Genomic DNA, 21036 nt, shown 5'->3' with positions numbered 1-21036 from the left:
CCCATCAAGTCTCCTCCTGAACACCTCCAGGGATGGTGACTCCACCACCTCCCCAGGCAGCCCATTCCAATGGGCAATCACTCTCTCTGTGTAGAACTTCTTCCTAACCTCCAGCCTAAACCTCCCCTGGTGCAGCCTGAGACTGTGTCCTCTTGTTCTGGTGCTGCTTGCCTGGGAGAAGAGACCAAGCTCTGCCTGTCTACAACCTCCCTTCAGGGAGCTGTAGAGAGCAGTAAGGTTGGAAAAGACCTCAGAGATCATCCAGTCCAACCTGTCACCCAGCACCTCAGGACTAGCTAAACCATGGCACCAAGTGCCACATCCAGTCCCTTTTTGAACACCTCCAGGGGTGGGGACTCCACCACCTCCCTGGGCAGCACATTCCAATGACCAACAACTCTTTCTGTGAAGAGTTATTGCTGCCCCTTAACAGCATCTTATGTTTTGATGTAGCTGAAGCTCTCCCCTAGTTCAGGATCCCCAGCAGAAGATGAGCTTCCTTGCTGTCACTTAGAGCAGCACAGGTCTGCTACAGAGCACAGATGTGCAGTGTCTCTGTGCAAAGGAGGCAACACTCTGCTCAGCATGGAGCCCTGAGCATGCCTGCAAAGGAAAAGCAATGAATGGCTAGACTTAGTACACTGAAATTCCCTGTTGCTGTGGGCTTTGTGCTCTGCTTTCAAGTCCAAGCACTCCCTGGTTTGCGTTTCAGAATGATGAGAGGAAGGTGTAAGAGCTGTGCTAGAGAGACATGGTATTGCCTGGGGGGAGTCTTCAGTTCTGCAGCTTCTTCCTGTTGTGGTTTGTTCATTTCACTCCTGCTCACCTCTTCAGTCCCTCAAATGCAAGCTGAGCTGCTCCTGCCTGCTGGGCTGCTGCTCTTTCTCTGACCAGGCTTGTGCTTGATGCAGGAGCGAGGAGGGATCATGTCTCTGACAGAAGTGTACTGCCTGGTGAACCGTGCCCGAGGACTGGAGGTGAGAGAGGGGCTCTGTAAAGCCTACAGGAGGCACTGCAGTGCTGAGGTAGCCAAAGGGGAGGAGGGAAATGTTCTACCAACTGCTCACTGCCTCCCTAACTGGGTGAAGTGTGTAAGATAGCTTCATTTAGGATAGGATAGGATAGGATAGGATAGGATAGGATAGGATAGGATAGGATAGGATAGGATAGGATAGGATAGGATAGGATAGGATAGGATAGGATAGGATAGGATAGGATAGGATAGAATTAACCAGGTTGGAAGAGACCTTCAAGATCATCGAGTCCAACCCATCAACCAATCCAACACCACCTAAACAACTAACCCATGGCACCAAGCACCCCAGCAAGTCTCCTCCTGAACACCTCCAGGGATGGTGACTCCACCACCTCCCCAGGCAGCCCATTCCAATGGGCAAGCACTCTCTCTGTGTAGAACTTCCTCCTAACTTCCAGCCTAAACCTCCCCCTGAGACTGTGTCCTCTTGTTCTGGTGCTGGCTGCCTGGGAGAAGAGACCAACCCCCACCTGGCTACAACCTCCCTTCAGGGAGTTGTAGAGAGCAAGAAGGTCTCCCCTGAGTCTCCTCTTCTCCAGGCTAAGCAACCCCAGCTCCCTCAGCCTCTCCTCACAGGGCTGTGTTCCAAGCCCCTCACCAACTTTGTTGCCCTTCTCTGGACACCTTCCAGCAACTCAACCTCCTTCCTAACCTGAGGGGCCCAGAGCTGGACACAGGACTCAAGGTGTGGCCTAACCAGTGCAGTGCACAGGGATAAGGCAGTTCTACCCTTTCCCCTTTTCCTTCTTCCATGCAGGGCTGAGGTATCCTCTGTGTTGGTGTGTTGGATGCTTCTTTGGTGTGCCCAGACTCTGTAAAAGAGACAATCCATCCTCATCTGGAATCAAAAGTGAAAGGACAGAGAATACTAAACAATGCTGAAGGCTTGGGGCTTGGGTGGGGGTTTTTTAGTGTTCTTTTTTGTTGCTCTTTGGCTTTGTTGTTGGTGTGGTGTGGTTTGGTTTGGGGCTTTTTCACAGGATGTGTCAGTCCTTTCTGTGAGGAGGGCCAGAAGGATTATTGTGGAGCACACAGAAATGGTACAGGAGGGAGCACAGAGGCCAAGAGAACGAAGGCTGCTGTGTGGCCTGGTGTATTTTGTACCTGCCATCACTCAAAGTGCTTTGCTCTTGGGGTCTGTTCTTGAGAGGCAAGCTGTGAATCAATGTGTTTTGCTCTTTTAACAGTTGCTGTCACCAGAGGATCTGGTAAATGCCTGTAAGATGCTGGAGTCCCTGAAGTTACCATTAAGGTGAGAGCTTTGCAGATGCAGTCAGGGAAAATGGCCCTCTCAGGGCAGGCCCTGGTGGTTGCAGGACTTAATATCTTCCCTGCAGTGTGTGGTTTGCTTTGCTGGTTTTTCCCCAAGCAAAGGATGCTTACAGGCTGCTGCTGTATGCCCTCTACATGCAAACATGCCCATGGCTCACTTTGCTGGCAAGACAATGTTCCTTTCACTTCCTATGCATTTGTTTTCAGACTGGGAAACCTGTTCCACTAATCCCAGCCACATGCCCTGCTCTGTGCAACCTCCTCAGGTTCTGAGGATGCTTTCAGTGTTAAGTTCATGTTACAGAGATTGTGGGGGTTTATTTCCCCACTGGTGGAGTGGAATGGAATGGAATGGAATGGAATGGAATGGAATGGAATGGAATGGAATGGAATAGAATAGAATAGAATAGAATAGAATAGAATAGAATAGAATAGAATAGAATAGACCAGGTTGGAAGAGACCTTCAAGATCACCGTGTCCAACCTATCATCCAACACCACCCAATCAACTAACCCATGGCACCAAGCACCCCAGCAAGTCTCCTTCTGAACACCTCCAGTGATGGTGACTCCACCACCTCCCCAGGCAGCACATTCCAATGGGCAATCACTCTCTCTGTGTAGAACTTCCTCCTAACCTCCAGCCTGAACCTCCCCTGGTGCAGCTTGAGACTGTGTCCTCTTGTTCTGGTGCTGGCTGCCTGGGAGAAGAGACCAACCCCCACCTGCCTACAACCTCCCTTCAGGGAGCTGGAGAGAGCAAGAAGGTCTCCCCTGAGCCTCCTCTTCTCCAGGCTAAGCAACCCCAGCTCCCTCAGCCTCTCCTCACAGGGCTGTGCTCCAGACCCCTCCCCAGCTTTGTTGCCCTTCTCTGGACACCTTCCAGCAAGTCAACCTCCTTCCTAAACTGAGGGGCCCAGAACTGGACACAGGACTCAAGTGCAGTGTCCAGGGGCAGAATGACCTCCCTGCTCCTGCTGGCCACACTGCTCCTGATGCAGCCCAGGATGCCATTGGCCCTCCTGGCTGCCTGGGCACACTGCAGGCTCATGTTCAGCCTGCCATCAACCAGCACCCCCAGGTCCCTCTCTGCCTGGCTGCTCTCAGCCACTCTGCCCCCAGCCTGCAGCTCTGCCTGGGGTTGTTGTGGCTGAAGCACTGGCACACAGGGGATGCAGGGGGTGCTGCACTCAGGGCTTTCAGCTGCTTTGACTCTCTTGCTTTAGGCTCCGGATGTTTGACAGCGGTGTGATGGTGATCGAGCTCCAGTCTCACAATGAGGAGGAGATGGTAGCTGCTGCCCTAGAGACAGTAAGTGTCCCTCATCTCTTTAAGTGCTCTGACCCTGCTGGGGAGGTTTCAACACATGAAGTGTTGAGTCTTGAGGTGCAGGATTTCCTTGGGAGGCTTTGAAACCCAAAATGTTCCATGTGGAAGCTGCCTCACTGCTAAGACCTAAAGAGCACTTGGCATCTGCAAAGTCTGTGCAGGCAGTAATCGCAGTGATTGCTTTCTCCTGAAGGAACAAATCACCTTCCCATCTCTTTTCAAGCATTGTTAACCCTTCAGCCTTTCTCAGCTCCTTTGTACTGTGGAATGAAATTCATGGCATGTATTAAGCACTGCATTGAACAGCAGTGGGCTCCAGGCACTGTACACAATGTGCTTGAAAGCAGTAAAAGTAGCTCTTGAGTGTTGATACAGGCAATTGTTTGGTTTGAGTTCCTGTCATGACATAGCAGATTGTGTGAGGAACAGCAGGGTCTGAGCCTGCTGCTGCCACAGGGGCTTGGTGGGGGAGTGGTGTGTTTGAGTTGAGTTAGCTTTATCAGGAACAGAACTAGCATGAATGTGGTGGCTGCCAGGCACAGTGGCACTGAGTGCACCCTCAGCAGGTTTGCTGATGACACCAAGCTGTGTGGTGCAGCAGACAGCTGGAGGGAAGGGATCCATCCAGAGGGAGCTGGACAGGCTGGAGAGGTGGGCACAAGCCAACCTCAGGAGGTTCAACAAGACCAAGGGCAGGGTCCTGCAGCTGGGTGGAGGCAATCCCAGGCACAAATCCAGGCTGGGCAGTGACTGGCTGGAAAGTAGCCCTGAGGAGAGAGCCTTGGGGGTGCTGGGGGAGGAGAAGCTCACCAGGAGCTCTCAGTGTGCACTTGCAGCCCAGAAAGCCAACCAGAGCCTGGGCTGCATCAGAAGTGTGGCCAGCAGGGCAAGGGAGGTGATTCTCCCCCTCTGCTCAGCTCTGGGGAGACCCCACCTGGAGTCCTGCCTCCAGTTCTGGAGCCCCTATGACAAGAGGGATCTGGAGGTGCTGGAAGGTGCCCAGAGCAGGGCCAGGAGGATGAGCAGAGGGCTGGAGCACCTCTCCTGTGAGGACAGACTGAAGGAGTTGGGGCTGTTCAGTCTGCAGAAGAGAAGGCTCCCAGCTGACCTCATTGTGGCCTTCCAGTATCTGAAGGGGGCTACAGGAAGGCTGGGGAGGGACTGCTCAGGATCTCAGGCAGTGCTAGGACTAGGGGGAATGGAATGAAGCTGGAGGTGGGGAGATTGAGGCTGGAGGGGAGGAGGAAGTTCTTCCCCATGAGAGTGGTGAAGCCCTGGAATGGGTTGTCCAGGGAGGTGGTTGGGGCCCTGTCCCTGGAGGTGTTTAAGGCCAGGCTGGATGAGGCTGTGGCCAGGCTGATCTAGTGTGGGGTGTCCCTGCCCATGGCAGGGGGGTTGGAACTGGATGATCCTTGTGGTCCCTTCCAACCCTGACTGATACTGTGGTACTATGAATTGCTCAGTGTGGTAAACCTCTGTGGTCTTGCTACCTCTGAGCTCCTTAGAGCCTCACTAGCCCATCAGCTGGTGCATTTCCCTGTGTCTTTTCCAGGAGGATGTTGTTGGTTTTGGCTTTCATGAAGTTGAGTGAAGGCCAATTCAGTGTATCCAAAGTCAAAGAGCAAAGTCAGAGAGGGCTTTGCCTTAGGCAGCCACTTGCAGACACTTTCTCTCTTGATACACCAGGGGAACTCTCAGTGCTGCCTGCATGGCTGTTACTAGACAGCTTCCTCTCAGCACAAAGCTTTAGATGAGCCAGGTGTATTTAGCCACCTGAAAGGGCCCATCCTGAATTACCAGGACTGCAGTGCTTAAAGCTCTGCACATGAATCCTCTCAGTTAATTTCCTGACATGCACAGACAAACACCAGAATACCTAGTCCATCTTTTTTGTGATGAGTTTTGTTTCCTCATGAGGCTGTTGCTCTCAGTGACAGTGCTCAACCTCTCTGAGGTGAGAGCAAAGCCCTTCCTTGATAACAAACAGGTGCAGAAAGCAGCAGATGTGGATGTACCACAGACTGGGAAGGGCTGGAAGGGATCTTGAAAGCTCATCCAGTCCAAGCCCCCTGCCAGAGCAGGATCACCTATACCAGATCACATGGGAGCTCATCCAGGTGGGCTTTGAACATCTCCAGAGAGGGAGACCCCACAGCCCCCCTGGGCAGCCTGCTCCAGGCTTCTGTCACCCTCACAGGGAAAACATTTTCCCTCCTGTTTCCATGGCAGTTCCTCTGCCTCAGCTTCCACCCATTGCCCCTTGTCCTGTCCCTGGGCATCCCCCAGCAGAGCCTGGCTCCAGCCTCTCAGCACTCACCCTGCACATCTTTATCAGCATGCATGAGGTCACCCTCAGGCTCCTCCTCCCCAAGCTACAGAGCCCTCAGCCCCCTCAGGCTCTCCTCCTAAGGAAGATCTTCCACTCCCTTCAGCATTTCTGTGGCTCTGTGCTGGACTCTCTCAAGCAGTTCCCTGAGGTCCTTCTTGACCTGAGGGGCCCAGAAGTGGACACAACATTTGAGATCCAGCCTCACCAGGGCAGAGCAGAGGGGGAGGAGAGCTTCCCTGCTCCTACTAACCACAGCCCTTCTAATCCAGCCCAGAATGGCCTTGGCCTTCTTGGCCACAGGAGCACGTTGCTGGCTCATCCTCATCCTTCCATGCACTAGGACCCCCAGGTCCTTTGCCCCTTTGCTGCTCTCCAACAGCTCAGTCCCCAGCCTAGCCATTACGAAATGCCTTTTTTCTTTCATTTTCACAGAAAAAGGTCAGGGAGAGGCTTTGAATTAGGAGGGAAAGGGAAGATGAGGTCAGGCTGGTGGCCAGGAATGCCTTGTGCTTCGTGTGCAGTGACATGAAACTTCTGGGGAGAAGCAAAAGGAAGTCAGAGGGTTTCAGGCAGGGGAGAGATGTGGTTTGAATAGCTGCTGCAGCCAGGCAGTGGCATGGAAAGCCAAAGCCACCCTGGATGGGAGAGGTGGCTTGGGGGGCAGAGATTGATCACCCATGTGCATACTAGATTGTGTGGCAGACTGCCACTGCTCAGGTGTATCACTGAGCTTCACCACAGCCCAAGTCAGGAGTAAGCTCATCTGAGTTTCTGGGAGCAGATCACTGCTGAGAGCGATGCAGAGTGCAGAGCAGGCCTGTGGGGGAGAGGAAGGGGCAGCTCCAGCTGCATGTGCAAGCTTGCAGGAGCCTGAAGCCATGGAGGAATGGCAAATGACTGATTTGTGGAGCAGTAAAGCATGTTTGTGTGGGAAATTCGGTGCAGTGCTAAACCACACTGCTTCTGCACTCCTGCAAGCATCCCCAGGCCCAGCCTGGGTGGGGAGGCCTCACTGTGGCATCTGTTGACTGGCATGGCTGAGACAGGGGGGTCAGCATTTTGGCTCCCAAGACTGAAGCTCTTTCTTGTGTCAATGGAATGTGCTGCTGGCTTCTCTTGAGGCCTCCAGCATGGCATAACATAGGGAGGAGTATCACAGAATCACCAAGGTTGGAAGAGACCTCAAAGATCATCAAGTCCAACCTGTCACCACAGGCCCCATGACTAGGCCATGGCACCAGGTGTACTGAGCCAAGGGGGGTATTTAACTCCTACTAAACTAAAAGAGTCTCCACTCCTGCCTGAGATGACTTTAAGAACTTGCTGATTGGTGACCTGCCCTGAGCAGGTTGGTTGTTTCTTCCTGTGGGCTTTGCTGACTGCAGCATCACTTTGTTGGGCTGGGCTGTGCAGATCCTGCTTGTGAGGCTATGCTGCTCTCTGAGCTGCTCTGCTCTCCCTTCTGGCTCAGGGCAGCTCTGACAACAGTCTGAAGGAAACAGCACCACATGAGGCATTAATTTTCCTTCCTTCAGGTTTAACTCTTTTCTGAGTTCCTTCTTTCATAGTATCACAGTACCACAGTATCAGTCAGGGGTGGAAGGGACCACAGGGATCATCCAATCCCAACCTCCCTGCCATGGGCAGGGACACCCCACACTACATCAGCCTGGCCACAGCCTCAGCCAGCCTGGCCTTAAACACCTCCAGGGACAGGGCCCCAACCACCTCCCTGGACAACCCATTCCAGGGCTTCACCACTCTCCTGGGGAAGAACTTCCTCCTCCCCTCCAGCCTCAATCTCCCCACCTCCAGCTTCATTCCATTCCCCCTAGTCCTAGCACTCCCTGAGATCCTGAGCAGTCACAGTATCACAGTATCACAGTATCACTTAGGTTGGAAAGGACCTCGAGGATCATCGAGTCCAACCTGACACCGCAGACCCCATGACTAGACCATGGCACCAAGTGCCACGTCCAATCTCCCCTTGAACGCCTCCAGGGTCGATGACTCAACCACCTCCCTGGGCAACCCATTCCAATGCCGAATGACTCGCTCAGTGAAGAACTTCCTCCTCACCTCGAGTCTGAACCTCCCCTGGCGCAGCTTGAGACTGTGTCCCCTTGTTCTGGTGCTGGTTGCCTGGGAGAAGAGGCCAACTCCCTCCTGGCTACAGCCACCCTTCAGGTAGTTGTAGAGGGCAATAAGGTCACCCCTGAGCCTCCTCTTCTCCAGGCTAAACAATCCCAGCTCCCTCAGCCTCTCCTCATAGGGCTTGTGTTCAAGGTCCCTCCCCAGCCTTCCTGGAGCCCCCTTCAGATCCTGGAAGGCCACAATGAGGTCACCTGGGAGCCTTCTCTTCTGCAGACTGAACAGCCCCAACTCCTTCAGTCTGTCCTCACAGGAGAGGTGCTCCAGCCCTCTGCTCATCCTCCTGGCCCTCTCTCATCCCTGGCAGTTCTCCCAGGAGACAGGAATGAGTATTTCTGAGAGGAAATACTGTTACTTGTACTTTGTAAACTAGTTGTCTGTCCAAGGGATTTGTTAAACCACCTTGCCCCTTCACAAGGCTCAGCCTGCCTCGGTACCTGGGAGCCCTTCCTGTCCCTCTGGTGCCACAGCTCATCTCTGTGTTTGGTTTCTGACAGGTGTCTGAGAAGGGTTCTCTCACAGCTGATGAGTTTGCCAAGCTGGTGGGGATGTCTGTCCTTTTAGCCAAAGAAAGGTAAGTCAGACTTGCTCCTTTCAACCCCTTTGTTGCCATGTTGTCCTCCAGTGATACAGCATCTCCTCTTTCCCCTCTCCTAGGCTGCTTCTTGCTGAGAAGATGGGCCACCTCTGCAGGGACGATTCAGTGGAGGGCTTGAGATTCTACCCAAATTTATTCCTGACACAAAGCTAATGTGGTTTGTGTCCTGGAACAAGAGAGCAGAGGGCATAACCCTTCCAACCAAACTGACTTCAACATCTTTCTTTGTGGTAGTCAGCTGCAGCAGGTGAACATTGTAATCCTTCACAGTTCTCAGGTACCTCAAGTGCTGAATCCTCCCGTGGGGAGCTGCAAGGACGGAGGAGTCGCTTAGTCGGAAGCCTGTCAGTTGTCTCATACCAGCTCCTCATGGTTCAAGTCTCATTTGATGTGCTCTGTAGGTCCTCATTTCAAGGGAAGTCAGGTGAAGATCCCACCCAGTGACAGTGGGGAGAATACCCTGTAGTCTGCCAGGGGGGTCAGCACCCAGGAGAGAGGTTACTGCACGCTCCAGTCTCGGATGTGCGTCTCCAGAGCAGCGGCGCAGAGAGGTGTGTCCGTAGTGACACAGAGCCCCTGCTGTGTGCTGAGGGACCAGGAACAAATCCAGGCAGAAGCAGCCCTGCTCCATGGGGTGATGGGAGGAGCTGGGGGCTCTCTTTGCTTTGAGACAGACCCTGCAGCAGCGGATCCTGAGGTGTGCTGTGTGAGGCTGGAGAGCACAGGCTGAGCTTGTCACGCCTCACGCTGATGTCTCAGCTAGAAGCATTGTTAGCACAGACTTCCTCCCCTCTCTTTCCTTGCCATCTTCCTTCCTGTCTCCTTGTGGTGCACTCTGGGTGCCCTTTCTCTGTCCTCCTTTTATGTAACAGAGTGTAGCAGCCTCCCCTCCCTCCATCAGACTCTGCTTTAATGTGCTTGGCTTTCATCTTGCACTTCTAATGAGAGACCCTTTGTTTGTCAGCCTGTTGCCTGCTTTGGACCAGCAGTTCATTTGCTCCTGGCTTGTGTGTGAAAGTTAACATGCTGTCAGCACTGAAGGGAGGAGGAAGACTATCAGCCTGTGTTTAATGGTCAGAAGGCATCAGATCATTTGGCATTCCTCACCTCGTGCTCACACTGAGTGCAGTTTGGTAGTCTCAGTTTTCATGACTCCAGTGGAGCTCTCACCTCTCTGGGGGTCTGCTCTCATGGCCATGGTGAGTGGATGTTTACCATCCATGTGGCTTCCATGTTTGTGCTCTGAAGTGACCAGCTCTGGTAGTGACCAGAAACAACAGAATTCAGTCAAGGCATGGGTGAGGACAGCCTGTAGGTGACTGTGTTGTGCTTGGGATGGACCAATGCAGCATCACACAAGAGGAGAAGCAGGCTTGTGAGACCCTGAAAACACTGCCAGAACCATTTGAGTATTTCCATGGGCAAAGGTTAAGAGCCTGCCAGTAAGGAGTTCAGTGCAGAGATCCACACAGCAAAGGTGCTTCTGGTTCACAGGATGCTTATGTGGATCCAGCAAGTTGTGGCCTCTTCTGCTTGCCACAAGCAGCCTTTGCTGCAGTGCTCCCTGTGACCTCTTCTGCTTGTCACAAGCAGCCTTTGCTGCAGTGCTGCTTGTGACCTCTTCTGCTTGTCACAAGCAGCCTTTGCTGCAGTGCTCCCTGTGACCTCTTCTGCTTGTCACAAGCAGCCTTTGCTGCAGTGCTCCTTGTGACCTCTCCTGCTTGTCACAAGCAGCCTTTGCTGCAGTGCTCCTTGTGACCTCTTCTGCTTGCCACAAGCAGCCTTTGCTGCAGTGCTCCTTGTGACCTCTCCTGCTTGCCACAAGCAGCCTTTGCTGCAGTGCTCCTTGTGACCTCTCCTGCTTGCCACAAGCAGCCTTTGCTGCAGTGCTTCCTTCAAGGCAGTTTCCTGGGTTTATGAAGGTGCTGAAAGGAATGGATTGGACGCAGCTGGAGGGACTGGTTCCACACTGTTCCTGCTGTGTTGGCCGTCCAGTATCATCTCTTCAGGAGGCTTCGGCTTGCTGCTTCACTTCATCCTCCCCACGCCCCACAGAAGAGGCCTAGCTGAGGTGCACAAAGCATCATGCATCTGAAGAGGGACTGAAAAGGGAGCAGTCAGAATGAGCAATCTGTTTGGTGGCAGCTGTGTGTCTCAGCCCGTGCCCCAGGCTGTCCAGGAAGAGCAGTGGTGCCTGGTCTGACCCTCTGCCCACAGGGGGCACGGCTCCTGCAGGAAGAGCACAACCAGGCAGGAAATGCCAGGTGCAAGCTCCTGGCCTCCACTGCTCCAACCCTGAGCATTTCACTATCTTAACCAAGCAATAACAGCCCAGCCTGCTCAGAATTCTGCTGTCTGCTTCAGCTTTTCTTTCCCAAGAGTTTTCTCTTCTTCTTCTTTGTTCTGCAGGGCAGAAATCTGCAGGGTAAATTGTAGAGCTGGTTGAGAGCTGACACACACACCTGAGGAAGTGGCTGCTAGGAACTAATAAAGATGCAAAGCTTTTCCTAAAGGGATGCCCTGTCAGGTGGTTTTTCCTTCCACAGTGTTCTGGGGGAGCTTGTGACATCCTTACACACCAAAAGCTTGTGGCTCTGTGAGGCAGGCTTTTGAAGCACCTCCTGTTGTTGCTGTGTTGGTTTGCACCTAAAATGGTGCAAGATCCTTCTCACTTAAAAGTAACAGTCAGTACTGCATGCCATTACAGTGCCTGCTTCTGTTGCAGAGCCTCCTGTCCTAGCCAGGAGCACAAAGCTGCAGGTGTTTACACAGGCACCACTTCCATGAGGGAACCACTCTGGGGCTGAGCCAAGGCTACATCCTGTGCTAGCACGGGAGAGAATCATGGAATCATGGAATCAATAAGGCTGGAAAAGACCTCAGAGATCACCAAGTCCAACCTAGCACCCAGCATCTCATGACTAACTAACCCATGGCACCAAGTGCCACATCCAATCCCTTGGTCACCCCTGAGCCTCCTCTTCTCCAGGCTAAGCAACCCCAGCTCCCTCAGCCTCTCCTCACAGGGCTGTGCTCCAGACCCCTCCCCAGCCTTGTTGCCCTTCTCTGCACACGTTCAAGAGTCTCAGTGTCCTTTGACACACTCAGATGTGCTTCCCCAGCTGAGAGACAACAGAAAGCATGTACCTGCTACCACCCTGACCTGCTGGGCAAGCAGATGGAGTGGCACATTTGCAGGTGTGTGCTACCATGGATGGATGTGGCACTCTTGCTGGTATTGAAGTGAGAGTGGAGGAGAGAGGCAAATGCAGGAGCTGCCATTCTCACAGGTCATTTTGATGGGCTGGACTTGATGAGCTTGAAGGTCTGTTCCAGCCTGGTTAAATTCTATTCTATTCTATTCTGTTCTATTCTATTCTATTCTATTCTGTTCTGTTCTGTTCTGTTCTGTTCTATCCCATTCTATTTTATCCCGTCCTATCCTATCCCATCCTACCCTACCCTACCCTACCCTACCCTACCCTACCCTACCCTACCCTACCCTACCCTGCCCTACCCTACCCTACCCTGCCCTGCCCTGCCCTACCCTACCCTACCCTACCCTACCCTGTCCATTCTAGCTCAGCAGAGAAGGAACCTGCACAGGCCTTGCATGGTTTGGTTGTTGCTAGAGTATTTGTATCAGGACACATCAACATGAGCTTATTTTGCCAGGGCTGTCAAGTGATGCAGTCCTTTGAACAGAGGTTTGCAACAGAGATCTTCCCACAAAGTGGTTGGGTTTTTTTGTGGAGCAGCCTTAAATGATGATGATGTTTTTATTTTGAAAGCAGACCTTTTTACACCTCTGACAGGAAAAGGACACTGCTCAGGAATCTAGAATCACAGAACTGTCAGGGTTGGAAGGGACCTCAAGGCTCAGCCAGCTCCAACCCCCCTGCCATGGCCAGGGACACCTCACAGCACAGCAGGTTGCTCACAGCCACCTCCAGCCTGGCTGCAAACACCTCCAGGGATGAGGCTGCCAGCACCTCCCTGGGCAACCTGTGCCAGGCTCTCACCACCCTCATGGGGAACAACTTCTTCCTAACATCCAATCTCAATCTCCCCACTTCTAGTGTTGCTCCATCCCCCCCAGTCCTATCACTCCCTGACACCCTCAAAAGTCCCTCCCCACCTTTCTTGCAGCCCCCTTCAGATATTGGAAGACCACAAGAAGGTCACCTGGGAGCCTTCTCCAGACTGCACAACCCCAACTCCTTCAGTCTGTCCTCTCAGGAGAGGTGCTCCAGCCCTCTGCTCACCCTCGTGGCCCTGCTCTGGACACCTTCCAGCACCTCCCTCTAGATCTCTGCCATTTCTCCTCTGCCTTGGTTTCCTGGAAAATGATGCTGAGCCTGTGGGGCTATGGCCCTGAACTGAGGCATGTTCTGCAGTGCTAACATTTTCTCCTTTTCCCCCTTTTCTCTCCCTGCAAGCAGTGTGTGAGTCTGCACTGGGAACCTTCAGCAGTCACAGTCAGTTCCTCTAACAGGACTCCTCCTGATTCTCCAAAGGGCCTTACCTTGCTTTGTGCAGTCAGTGAATGCCTGAGGGCAGTAGCAGGAGATGGTGAGAGCCTGTTGCCACCAGCAGAGGCTCCTGCATCCTCACACCCAGGAGATTCTCACCTGGAAGGGGACAGTTCCTCCAAAACACCGACTGGAACCCCTGGCTGTGAGTTTTCTGTGGGTGTGAGGCCCTTGCTCTCCTCGGCAGGAACCCCTCTCCAGTGTTCCTTTTTGCCTGGCCTAGATGACACTGCTTCTCCTGTTCTACCAGTTCCCATTTCATCCTGTTCCTCAGTGCTTCAGGCATTCATGTGCAGTGCAAGTCAGCCTAGCTCCAGAGCAGCTGGGAAGACTCCAGCTTCCATTTTGCTCTTTCCCCAGCAGGAGCTGCAAGCACACACTGCGAGGCTGCTCTGAGCATGTCTGCTGGCAACCTTTGTCTGTGTTTGAAAGACAGACTTGCATGCTTTCTGCTGCAGAGGCCCAGCTGCCAGCCCCTCCTGGGAGCTGTCCTGGCCAGCAGGTCTGAGAGCAGTTTGAGTTTGTGGTACAGAATTGTTCAGCTCCACCAGAACACGTGAGGCCTTCGTGAGGAAGCCTCAGGTTCAGCCAAGCCCCCAGGCTGCTACTTAGCACATGTCTGAGACCCAAGCCCCACAGCAGCCACTCTGCTTCACAGCCCTGCTCCAGAGCGAGGACCAGGTAGGATCTTGGCTCTCAGTGTCCAAGTGGACTGTGAATGCCATGACCTCAAACCTCCACTGATGAACAACCACACTGAGACCTGCTCTGCCGTGGTCACAGCAGCAGTGGGCAGCAAGTGCCAGGTAGAAAGGGCTGCAGTGCTGAAGCAGCCCAGCAGCTGTGTACATCTGTTCATGCTCTGGGCATGAAGCTCTGGACAGTTAGATGTTTTGCACTGCCTTGTTCAGTTCCAGGTATTTCAGGTCCTTGAGGGGTTTCACTTCACAGCTGATGAATTCTCATCAAAATGATCTCAGGCAGCAGGTAGAAGAGGGAGCTGGTAGCACCCAAAGGCTGCCTCACTGCATGCCTGAAGTGTGCAGCCCAGCAAATCGATGGCCCTGTGTCCCTTGCTTCAGACACACAGAGCACTCCTGGGAACCTGGAGACAGCAGCTGCTGGTTTCCTTTAACCAACCCAACTGCAGGAGGATGCCTGCTGTGTGCAGTGCTCTCTTTCTGCAGAGAGTAATAAAGGCAGCACACTGGCACAGAGCAAACTTGAGTCTGTTGTTGGTGTGGCACTTGTGCTAGAGCTGTTTGATGCTGTGTTTCACACAGGCAGAGTTCTCCTCTGCTGGTGCCTCTACAGAACAGCATTTGGCATGGGAGGGGAGAAACATCTGCTCGTGCAGCCCAGCTCAGCAGCTCCCTGCATTGTGTGTGGCATAATTCCCCTGAGCTCCACTGCACGGCAGATGGAGAATCCAGAGGTGTGTCCTGGAATTGCAGAGACACTCTGGTTTGGTCCACCCCTTAAATGAGAATAGCAAACCTCCCTCTGCTTGCAGACTCAGCCCTGGTTAGAATGATCACCCTCTGACCGGCTGAGGGCTCTGAGGGTGGCTGTGCTGGGTCTTGCTGAGCTCTGCCAGCGCGGGGAGCTGGAGAGGGGCTCTGGGGTACGACCACGAGGTGTTCTGGTCTCACCAGTAGAAATACTGAACTAGGCACAAGGGTTACAAAGTGACCCTGAGCTTTTCTGTACTCCCATTGTGTTTTTCCACAGTGCTGTGGGAAAGCCTGAGCTGAGGACCATTTTTCCCCACTGGGACTCTGATCTCTGTAGAGGTTGCAAGGCCAGCAGAGGCGATGATGACAATCTCGCTCGCCCTCCCGGCTGACAGAAGCTGTAAGACTTTCCCTGCTTCATTTATGTTTGCAGTAGAACTCTTCTTTTAGGGACAAGAAGAGGCTGCAGCTGCTGGGAAGTCTCACTGCAGCTCCTGGCAGATTCTCCCAGTGACTGTTACTTGTGCTAAAAATCCTCTCACTGTATGCAATCATTTAGCTTCGGCTTCAGCCGCTGGACCTTGCACTGGGTAAGTCCTTTGCTAAGGATGAGCTCCCCTCATACCAGAGGGCCTGGAATGCAGCTGGTCTTTAAGTGGCTAAGTCATTCAGAGTCCTGCCCAGCATGGTCTTCTGTGTTTCCCAAGGTCTGTCACAGTTACCTAACAACCACCTGAAGTTGTGAATAGCAGCACTGGACCAGCAAAGGCTGTTGCCAAAGTGCCAGCTGCAGAGGTGATTTGTTTCCCAGATTTCTATACTGCCAGACACCTCCTCTAGACTCTGTGCCCACACTGCCAAGCATGTCCTTGAACCTATCTCCAGGCTTGGTTTGCTCCCCATCCCCATGGCTCACCTGCACATGCAGCTTAGGTGCCAGACTTCTGCTGGGCTCATCCCCGTGGGTGTCTCAGGAGGGAAGGTGAGCTCTGAGGGCGGTCTCCTGTAAGACTGCACTGCAGCCTGGTTCCTGGCTGGGTCTCCAAAGCCAGTATTTTCCTTAGCACAGTGTAAAACCCATGAACCTGACCCACAGTGGGGTTAGGAACCAGCAGCACAGATGGAAGGGCTCAGAGCTTCCTCTGATGAAGCCTGCCCTGCAGCTTCCCCAGCAGCTGAAGGATTTTTCCCTGCAGATTTGCTTCCGCAGGGTTATCCTCCCTGCTGTGGTTCATCTCTCACAGTGACAGATGAATTTCACTTGATCTCTCTTTTGGTAAGGTGCCAGGGCTGACTACCCTCTCCCACAAGCCCTGTGAGGAGAGGCTGAGGGAGCTGGGGTTGCTTAGCTTGGAGAAGAGGAGACTCAGGGGTGACCTCATTGCTCTCCACAACTCCCTGAAGGGAGGTTGGAGCCAGGCAGAGGTTGGTCTCTTCTCCCAGGCAGCCAGCACCAGAACAAGAGGACACAGTCTCAGGCTGCACCAGGGGAGGTTCAGGCTGGAGGTTAGGAAGGAGTTCTACACAGAGAGAGTGATTGCCCATTGGAATGTGCTGCCTGGGGAGGTGGTGGAGTCACCATCCCTGGAGGTGTTCAGGAGGAGACTTGATAGGGTGCTTGGTGCCATGGGTTAGTTGATTAGGTGGTGTTGGGTGATAGGTTGGACATAATGATCTTGAAGGTCTCTTCCAACCTGGTCTGGTCTATTCTATTCTACAGATTTTGCATTGCCTCATAGTAATTTGACTGGGGTCAGAGTTCCTGCACTTGGTCATAATACCTTTAGGCAGGACAGTAGGAAAGGACTGTAAAAGCAAGATGAATAGAATAGAATAGAATAGAATAGAATAGAATAGAATAGAATAGAATAGAATAGAATAGAATAGAATAGAATTAACCAGGTTGGAAAAGACCTTCAAGATCATCAGGTCCAACCTCTCACCCAACACCATCTGATCAACTCAACCATGGCACCAAGCGCCCCATCCAGGCTCTTCCTAATCACCTCCAGTGATGGTGACTCCACCACCTCCCTGGGCAGCACATCCCCATGGCCAATCTCTCTTGCTGGGAAGAACTTCTTCCTAACATCCAGCTTAAACCTCCCCTGGCACAGCTTGAGACTGTGTCCTCTTGTTCTGGTGCTGGTTGCCTGGGAGATGAGACCAACCCCTACCTGGCTCCAACCTCCCTTCAGGTATTGTAACAGCAATGACATCTTTCTGTGCTCAAAGCCTGTGGGCAGCAGCACCAAGTAACTGATGTGACTGGGGGAGCTCAGGAGTAGCTAACCTCTCAGTGTGGTCTCCAGATCTTTGTCAAGCAATGAGTACCCAGGAGGGAGCTGCATGTCCTGTAAAGCCTGTCCCACAGTCTTTGTTCCTAGCTCTGTGCTTTTATGGGAGCTGGGTTAAAACATGCACTGTTTGCTAAAGCCCAGCTTAGCAGGGATTGCCCATGGTCAGGATGTCCTCAGGACTTCCTGCTCTCTCCATTTGGGTGCCACTTGAGAGCTTGAGCAGTGATAATGCAACACCCTCTCAGGTTCCTCACTAGCCTTTCAAAGCCTGACCCATGCTTGCTTACCTCTCTAGGGAAGTGCATGCTGCATGAAGATGACACCTCCAAAAGGCACCATGAGGCCACATTCTGAGTCAACATTTGATCTCTTCAGTGCATGCTGTGCTAATCTTGCAGAGGTCTCCCTGGTGGAAATGTCAAGGGTTATCACACCAAATGCTTCATGGAAGTGTAAAGTCTTGTCACACTGCACTGCTGCCTTTACTCACCAAGCTTCATCTGGAGTGCAGCTCTCCCCAGCCTTTGTCAGGTAGCACTGGTGGTGGTACTCTGCCTTTTTACTACCAGCTTTTCCATCCCTGTGTCTGGAGTCAGGGTAAGGCTGACTGGTCTCTACCTGCTGGGGATGCTCTCACTTTACAGACCAACCAGGCTAATAACCCCCACACATGAGCATTCATTCTGAGACTCCCCAGACTGACTGACTGTGAAAACACCACCACCACTTGTGGATGCAAGTGCATCCAGAGGCAGTGGTTTGAAGCTGTTTAACTGCAGCTGCCCTTATTTTGCTTTCTCAGACCAGCACTGGAACAGGAAGGGGTTTTGTTGCCATCCCAGCACAGGGCTCCATCATCTCTTTTCCACCCCAAAGCATAACAGGACTATTTACTGAACACCTGTGTTTCTTCTGCACTCCAGTGGGCAGCTCAGGCTTTCCCTCAGCAGCATGCCAGCAGAACAGGTTCCATCCTTTTCTTCCAAAGGCATTTTGAAATCAGGAAACAATGAAGCCCCTCAACACTGCTGGCTGCACACCTCATCTCCTTTGGAGCTCTCTGCAAGTTTTGTGCTCCTGATTTCTCCAGTTCCTGGCAATTTTCCTGCACTGAGTTTTGTTCATTTGCATGCTTGCTGTAGTTAGGCTGTTAGCACTCTTGCCAGCTCTCCAGCCAGGCCTGTCACCCTCTCAGTGAGTGCAGCCTTTTCACTTCTTGTTCATGGCCTGAGAGGCTTTCTTGAGCAGTGCAGAGGGATGATTCTCAAAAGGCACTCTTTCAGCTTCTCCTTGGTTCCAGCTTTCTGAAGCCTCCCCCTAAAGCACCACCTGCTTTGGCCCTCACCTTGCTCATCCACAACAGATGACGAGCTTGCATCCCAGCCAGCACCACTCTGGGCTTTCATAATTAGCTCTCTTTGGCCAGTGCAGATGAGGACAGCCAGAAATTTCTCTTGCTTGCACGCTCCTCCCTCTCAGGCAGGACATTATTGCTGCTCCCATCATGAAGCTTGAGGTCATTTTAATATCAGCAAGGGGAGACTTTCAGCATATTTCTCACAGATAGAAATCACACATCATGCCACATCCCTTCCTCCTACACAGAGCAGAGGGAGAATTTGGTATCCAGCCATTCTGCTCTCACACCTGGTGGTCTGCAGACAATATGTGCTACTACATAATCTTGGGTTTATGCCCAGGGAGGAAAAAGACATTTTCTTCCTAACCCAACCGTGCTGGCAGGGGGTGAGAGACTCAAACCAACCTTATGCCCACTGAAAACCACCAACACAGCTGATCTGGTGGTGATGTCCTCCATTAGAAACACTCTGACTTTGGTCTGGGTAGCATCAGGCAGGTCAGTTGCTTTCAGCTCGTGGCTGGGGTCAGCATGGCTGTTGTCAGCGTGGCTGGAGCCAGCGTGGCTGTTGTCAGCGTGGCTGTTGTCAGCGTGGCTGTTGTCAGCGTGGCTGTTGTCAGCATGGCTGTTGTCAGTGTGGCTGGAGCCAGCGTGGCTGTTGTCAGCGTGGCTGTTGTCAGCGTGGCTGTTGTCAGCGTGGCTGTTGTCAGCGTGGCTGGAGCCAGCGTGGCTGTTGTCAGCGTGGCTGTTGTCAGCGTGGCTGTTGTCAGCGTGGCTGGAGCCAGCGTGGCTGTTGTCAGCGTGGCTGTTGTCAGCGTGGCTGGAGCCAGCGTGGCTGTTGTCAGCGTGGCTGTTGTCAGCGTGGCTGTTGTCAGCATGGCTGTTGTCAGTGTGGCTGGAGCCAGCGTGGCTGTTGTCAGCGTGGCTGTTGTCAGCGTGGCTGTTGTCAGCGTGGCTGGAGCCAGCGTGGCTGTTGTCAGCGTGGCTGTTGTCAGCATGGCTGTTGTCAGCATGGCTGTTGTCAGCGTGGCTGGAGCCAGCGTGGCTGTTGTCAGCGTGGCTGTTGTCAGCATGGCTGTTGTCAGCATGGCTGTTGTCAGCGTGGCTGGAGCCAGCGTGGCTGTTGTCAGCGTGGCTGTTGTCAGCGTGGCTGGAGCCAGCGTGGCTGTTGTCAGCGTGGCTGTTGTCAGCGTGGCTGTTGTCAGCGTGGCTGGAGCCAGCGTGGCTGTTGTCAGCGTGGCTGTTGTCAGCGTGGCTGTTGTCAGCGTGGCTGGAGCCAGCGTGGCTGTTGTCAGCGTGGCTGTTGTCAGCGTGGCTGTTGTCAGCGTGGCTGTTGTCAGCATGGCTGTTGTCAGCGTGGCTGGAGCCAGCGTGGCTGTTGTCAGCGTGGCTGTTGTCAGCGTGGCTGTTGTCAGCGTGGCTGCTCTGGCCTGGCTAAAGGCAGGGGGCAGCTTCCCACAGCCCGACGCTGCCAGCCGCTGCCCGTGCAAGTGTTTGCTGCACAGCTGCCCACAGCTACAAAACAGCTAGCCCTGGGTTTCTGGCCCAGGATGCCTTTCCCTGCCTTACCTTTCTGTCAGGACCGACTTTCATGGTCAGCCATGTGGGCCACTTCAGGGCAGCAGCAGCTAGCTGGGATCTGTGCTCAGGTGGAGTCCATCTGCACACTCCTTGCTTGCTCATGGTACCAGTGCCTTGTGCTACAGGCCAGCAATTAAAGGTCATTCTCCCTTTGTATCCTTTGCTGTCTCTATTAATTTGTTCTCAGCATCATGGTCGTGGGCTAAATGAGCATTTGTCTGTTCCCTCTTCCTCCCATCCCTTCTGTTCCTAGCTTCTTGCTCTCCAGGGAGCCCAGCCCTAATGGCACAGAACCCAGCGTTTCATCCCTGGCTAGCCAGACGCCTCAGAGACCAGCTCTGCTGAGGCACTTTAATGACAGACACAGTCCTGGTGAAATTTGGATGGCTCCTGAGCAAAGACAGACCTTAGTCCTTGCCATCACAGCGGGTGTGCGACGCGCTAACACCATCCCGTGTGCTCCGGAGGGTTTAACAACGCAGCCTGGCTGTTGATCCCCTGTTTATCCTCCTGTTATCTGGGAGCTTTACACTTTCCATGCTGGAATCATAGGAGAGCCTTGTGGGGTTTTCAATCAGGGCTTGTTTGCATCCTCCCCCCTTTTGGAGACGCTGACACAAAGGGTCCAAAAGGAGGCAGAGGATGGGGGTGCAGTGATTGGAGCTGCGGCCTTGATTGTGTTTCTGGCTTTCCAATTTGATCATCATGGCAGCAAATCAGTTTACTCTGGCAGAAAAATGGAGACAAAGCTTTATTTTCCCCATCAGGAGTGGGAAGTAAATAGCACAAAGATCACTCACAAAACACTCCAAAGCCATTGGATCAAAGGCACTGCAGCAGGTGCAAAGCACTGCCTGACGAGAGAAGCGTCTCGCCGCGTGTCCCAGGCTCCGTCCTGCTGTGTGGATTTCTCCTCTGCACTTTGACAGGCAAATTAAATCCTGAGGAAGTTTTGCTCACAGAGGTGAAAAAAAGAGCAAACCAATCACCACTCTAAGGTCTTTCAGGTGTTAAATGCAGGCAGCAAGAGAGGCTGGGATTTGAATCCCGGGACTCCAGCAGATATTTTGGTGCAGGGAGAGGCACTGACTGCA

The 21036-nt window shown here is 53.1% G+C and overlaps 2 protein-coding genes across 3 annotated transcripts in view; both read left to right on the top strand.

Annotated features, from left to right (window-relative positions):
- Positions 1–11231, top strand: part of VPS36 (vacuolar protein sorting 36 homolog) — a 28663-nt gene extending 17432 nt beyond the window's left edge. For both annotated transcript variants that reach the window (XM_068165300.1, XM_068165301.1), the window contains exons 10-14: positions 912–977; positions 2224–2288; positions 3535–3619; positions 8615–8691; positions 8775–11231. In XM_068165300.1, the coding sequence (XP_068021401.1) occupies positions 912–977; positions 2224–2288; positions 3535–3619; positions 8615–8691; positions 8775–8868 (387 nt within the window). In that variant the 3' untranslated portion in view covers positions 8869–11231. The remainder of the gene's footprint in view (positions 1–911; positions 978–2223; positions 2289–3534; positions 3620–8614; positions 8692–8774) is intronic.
- Positions 11232–18892: 7661 nt separating this feature from the next.
- On the top strand, positions 18893–19891 carry LOC137454891 (antifreeze protein Maxi-like). Its single transcript, XM_068165275.1, has one exon. The coding sequence runs from the start codon at positions 18893–18895 to the stop codon at positions 19889–19891; it is 999 nt and encodes a 332-aa protein (XP_068021376.1).
- Positions 19892–21036: the final 1145 nt, after the last annotated feature.

The sequence above is a fragment of the Melanerpes formicivorus genome, unplaced genomic scaffold (assembly GCF_026170545.1).
Source record: "Melanerpes formicivorus ecotype bairdi unplaced genomic scaffold, bMelFor1.0.p_v2 SCAF_87, whole genome shotgun sequence".
Classification (NCBI taxonomy): Eukaryota; Metazoa; Chordata; class Aves; order Piciformes; family Picidae; genus Melanerpes; species Melanerpes formicivorus.
Note: the sequence above shows the minus strand (reverse complement) of the source record. Positions and strands in the feature narration are given on the sequence as shown.